This window comes from Pempheris klunzingeri, chromosome 6 (genome assembly GCF_042242105.1).
Source record: "Pempheris klunzingeri isolate RE-2024b chromosome 6, fPemKlu1.hap1, whole genome shotgun sequence".
Taxonomy (NCBI): domain Eukaryota; kingdom Metazoa; phylum Chordata; class Actinopteri; order Acropomatiformes; family Pempheridae; genus Pempheris; species Pempheris klunzingeri.
In genome coordinates this window covers 28,994,461-28,998,880 of record NC_092017.1, presented here as the reverse complement: position 1 = coordinate 28,998,880, position 4,420 = coordinate 28,994,461, and the positions used below count along the sequence as shown (strand labels likewise).

The 4,420-nt window shown below is 50.0% G+C and overlaps 1 protein-coding gene across 1 annotated transcript in view; it reads left to right on the top strand.

Moving 5' to 3' along the window:
* The window catches only part of LOC139203045 (ephrin-A2), a 43,483-nt gene extending 39,331 nt beyond the window's left edge, over positions 1–4,152 (top strand). Inside the window, exons 2-4 of the mRNA XM_070832676.1 lie at positions 592–884; positions 3,104–3,169; positions 4,013–4,152. Of these exons, the coding sequence (XP_070688777.1) occupies positions 592–884; positions 3,104–3,169; positions 4,013–4,152 (499 nt within the window). The remainder of the gene's footprint in view (positions 1–591; positions 885–3,103; positions 3,170–4,012) is intronic.
* Positions 4,153–4,420: the final 268 nt, after the last annotated feature.

Below are 4,420 nucleotides of genomic sequence, written 5' to 3'. Positions count from 1 at the left end.
AAAAGTCTAATTAAACTGTCAGTATTGTTGTTGTTGATTGACAAAGGTTCAGAATAAATGGACGTTCAGTGTGACAGCGCTACTGTCAGCTGACTGTGATGGAGAGTCTCACCTGTGTCAAAGCTACAGGAAGCCTGAAGGAGAGATGTCAACTACGACTCCCAGGGTGCACTGCACTAACAAACAGCCAATCACAAAGCGTCACGCTCGCTTTATGTTTCAGCAAAGACGGCAAACAAAAAGAAGTGTTTTGAATCCTCGACCTCTCTGAGTGACACCTCCGCCTGCCTGCTGCTCCACAGCAACAGCAGCTGAGGCTCATGGGTATTGTAGTATTTAGAGTCAGTCCCCAAACCCAACCTGATGTGTCAGAAACTGAAGAAGAAGCCAGAAGATCAACTAGTGTGATCATCAGACATCATCAGACTTTCTCTGATCAATAAAACAACATGTTGCTCCACTAATGGGGAAGTCTGGAAAAGCAGGAAGCGTGAACAGCCGCTCATCAGAGGCAAAATAAAAGTTTCTAGATGACAGCGGCAAAGTTACAGAGCCTGTGAAACAGGAAGTGACATCATTTCTCCTCCTCAGGTTCTTCCGGGGCGATTACACGGTGGAGGTGGCGATCAACGACTACCTGGACATCTACTGCCCGCACTACGAGGTGGCAGAGTCCCCCGAGCGCATGGAGCACTACGTGCTGTACATGGTGAACTACGACGGCTACACCACCTGCGACCACCACAGGAAGGGCTTCAAGCGCTGGGAGTGCAACCGGCCGCAGAGCCCCAGCGGGCCGCTCAAGTTCTCCGAGAAGTTCCAGCTGTTCACCCCCTTCAGCCTGGGCTTCGAGTTCAGGCCGGGCCACGAGTACTACTACATCTGTGAGTACTGCTGAGTACTACTACATCTGTGAGTACTAGTACTGCTGAGTACTAATACATCTGTGAGTACTACACACAGAGTACTGCTGTAGACTGAGTACTACTACATTTTCTTCTTTTGGTGGAGCTACGCTAACAGCTCCCTGCTGCCTCCAGCTTTTTTGCTAAGCTACACTAACAATTCCCCCTGCTTCCTGATGCTAATAATTTGAATAATTAATTTGTAGGCTTGTGTGTCCTGTTAGCATCTATGTCCCGTTAGCTTGTGTGTCCCGTTAGCTTGTGTGACCTGTTAGCATCTACGTCCCGCTAGCTTGTGTGTCCTGTTCCATCTATGTCCCGTTAGCTTGTGTGTCCTGTCAGCATCTACGTCCCGCTAGCTTGTGTGTCCTGTTCCATCTATGTCCCATTAGCTTGTGTGTCCTGTTAGCATCTACGTCCCGCTAGCTTGTGTGTCCTGTTCCATCTACGTCCCGTTAGCTTGTGTGTCCTGTTCCATCTATGTTCCGTTAGCTTGTGTGTCCCGTTAGCTTGTGTGTCCTGTTAGCATCTACGTCCCGTTAGCTTGTGTGTCCTGTTAGCATCTACGTCCCGTTAGCTTGTGTGTCCTGTTCTATCTATGTCCCGTTAGCTTGTGTGTCCCGTTAGCTTGTGTGTCCTGTTCCATCTATGTCCCGTTAGCTTGTGTGTCCTGTTCCATCTACGTCCCGTTAGCTTGTGTGTCCTGTTCCATCTACGTCCCGTTAGCTTGTGTGTCCTGTTCCATCTACGTCCCGTTAGCTTGTGTGTCCTGTTCCATCTACGTCCCGTTAGCTTGTGTGTCCTGTTCCATCTACGTCCCGTTAGCTTGTGTGTCCTGTTCCATCTACGTTCCGTTAGCTTGTGTGTCCTGTTCCATCTATGTCCCGTTAGCTTGTGTGTCCTGTTCCATCTACGTCCCGTTAGCTTGTGTGTCCTGTTCCATCTATGTTCCGTTAGCTTGTGTGTCCCGTTAGCTTGTGTGTCCTGTTCCATCTACGTCCCGTTAGCTTGTGTGTCCTGTTCCATCTACGTCCCGTTAGCTTGTGTGTCCTGTTCCATCTACGTCCCGTTAGCTTGTGTGTCCTGTTCCATCTACGTCCCGTTAGCTTGTGTGTCCTGTTCCATCTACGTTCCGTTAGCTTGTGTGTCCTGTTCCATCTACGTCCCGTTAGCTTGTGTGTCCTGTTCCATCTACGTCCCATTAGCTTGTGTGTCCCGTTAGCTTGTGTGTCCTGTTCCATCTACGTCCCATTAGCTTGTGTGTCCCGTTAGCTTGTGTGTCCTGTTCCATCTACGTCCCGTTAGCTTGTGTGTCCTGTTCCATCTACGTCCCATTAGCTTGTGTGTCCCGTTAGCTTGTGTGTCCTGTTCCATCTTTGTCCCACTAGCTTGTGTGTCCCGTTAGTTCAGTGCTTCTCAATTATTTTCTGTTATGCCCCCCCCAGGAAGAAGAAAACATTTCGCGCCCCCCCATTCTCCGCCGCGACTATAAATAGTATCATTTGTCTATAAAATTGTTATAAGTAGACCTCTGTATAACGTTGGATCCTTATTAACATTAAAGAAAACAACAACAAGAAAAAAGAAAGAAACGGATCAACTTAGAACAAAGAACAGTTTTAGTGACTTTGTTTTTTAGTCTGTAACAGAGAAGGTTTAAAGTGCATCATGTTGTCTGCCACAGTAAACACACCCAGCGCTTCGTCTGCTTCCTCATATTTCCTCGTCTTAGCTTTCGGGAGACTTCCGTTTGTCTCATTATCTCCTTTCTTCTCATCCCTGTTAAAAATGTTTCTCTTGAGGGTTTGTTACTGGGCTTCCTTTCTCCCTCTCTGCTGTGTGAACGCACGCTCATCGACAAAACCCTCCACGTAGAGCTGATCCTCCCTGACCACTGACAGTGAGAGCGCCACTGCCACCTACTGTAGGGGGTGTGCAATTACACTTTATTCTAGTACAGCAACACGCGCCCCCCCTGGCATCGCCCCACTGTTTGAGAAGGACTGCGTTAGCTTGTGTGTCCCGTTAGCTTGTGTGTCCCGTTAGCTTGTGTGTCCCGTTAGCTTGTGTGTCCCGTTAGCTTGTCACTGTCCTCTAGACCTCGTTAGCTCGTAGCTGCTGGTCTTATTTTTCCTGTCATGGCGTCCACAGAGACTCTGACTCACTCAGATCTCCTGTTGTCTCTGTTTCCTCGGCAGCGTCTCCACATCCAAACCTGGCTGGGAAACCGTGTCTGAAGCTCAAGATCTACGTCAAACCGACCAGTGAGTCTCCTCTTCCTCTCTTCTTCCTCTTCCTCTTCTTCCTCTCTCTGGAACTTCAAGTTTTGTGTGGAACAACACTGAGGCCATTATAGCTCTGTCTCTTCAAAGCCACCAAACTCCATTGACAAAAACACTCATTTTACCTCACAGACCACAGGACTTCAGCAGCTCTTGAGGCAAAATTACTATATTTATCGATGGAGTCTGGTGGCTTTGAAAACAGTGATATAGCAGCAGTTTATGGTCAAATGAAGCAGCCCGTTTGGTGTCTGCTGGCTGAGGTGATCTACTGGATCAGTTCCAACACTTTTACTACCTACCAGTCACTCAGACACCAGGATGTGGACACAGAGGGACCATCATTATTATTTTTATTATCAATATTATCATTAGTGGAGTAGAGGAGTTTATGGGGGGGTTCATCCCTCTCCTTCATCTAAAAGTGTGACTGTCAGTCTGAGGAAGAGGAGGTGTGAAGACGCTCAGCTGTCAGTGAAGCTGCTGAACTCTTCCTCCTCCGTTAGCCAGTTTATGGCAGAAAGGAGCATCGACACCTTAAGTCGTCTGTCTGAGTGAGGGGGAGGAGGAGGAGGAGGAGGAGGAGGAAGAGCAGGAGGAAGAGGCAGAGGAGGAGGAGGAGGAGGAGGAGGAGGAGGTGGAAGAGGAAGAGGAGCAGGAGGATCATCTGCCAAACCCTCCACACTCTGACTCTTCATCACAGCCCAGAGGGAAACAGCAGATCAGGGCTAATTATTTTCCCAGAATCCCTCTGACACAGGCAGGGTCATTCAGGGGGCGGGGCTAAACTCTTCTCACTGTGACCATTTCCTGTTTCCTCCCCAGATGACTCTGTGTACGAGTCCCCGGAGCCGTTCCTGACAGACGACACCACCGGCGGCTGCAGCCTCGCTCTGCCCCGCCTCTCCCTGCTGGCCGCCATGTTGCTCACCCTCCTCCCCCTCCTCCTCCTCGCCTCCACATAGCACCTCTTCTTCCTCTTCTTCCTCCTGAACTCGGGCCGATCTCCGTCTTCCAGTCGCTCGTCCCACCAACCTGAGGCCGGAAACGCCTCCAGCCCCCTCTCCCTGACCTCTGACCTCCATCTGAACGCCACTCAGCAGCTCAGCCAATCGGGGAAGGCTGAGGTCACTGGTGGGCGGAGCCTGAGATCCCCTGCGCTCTGCTCTGATCACGTTAAACTGGACCAACGTCCCGTCTGACCGCCGATGGTTTAAATACTGCTGCCAAAAT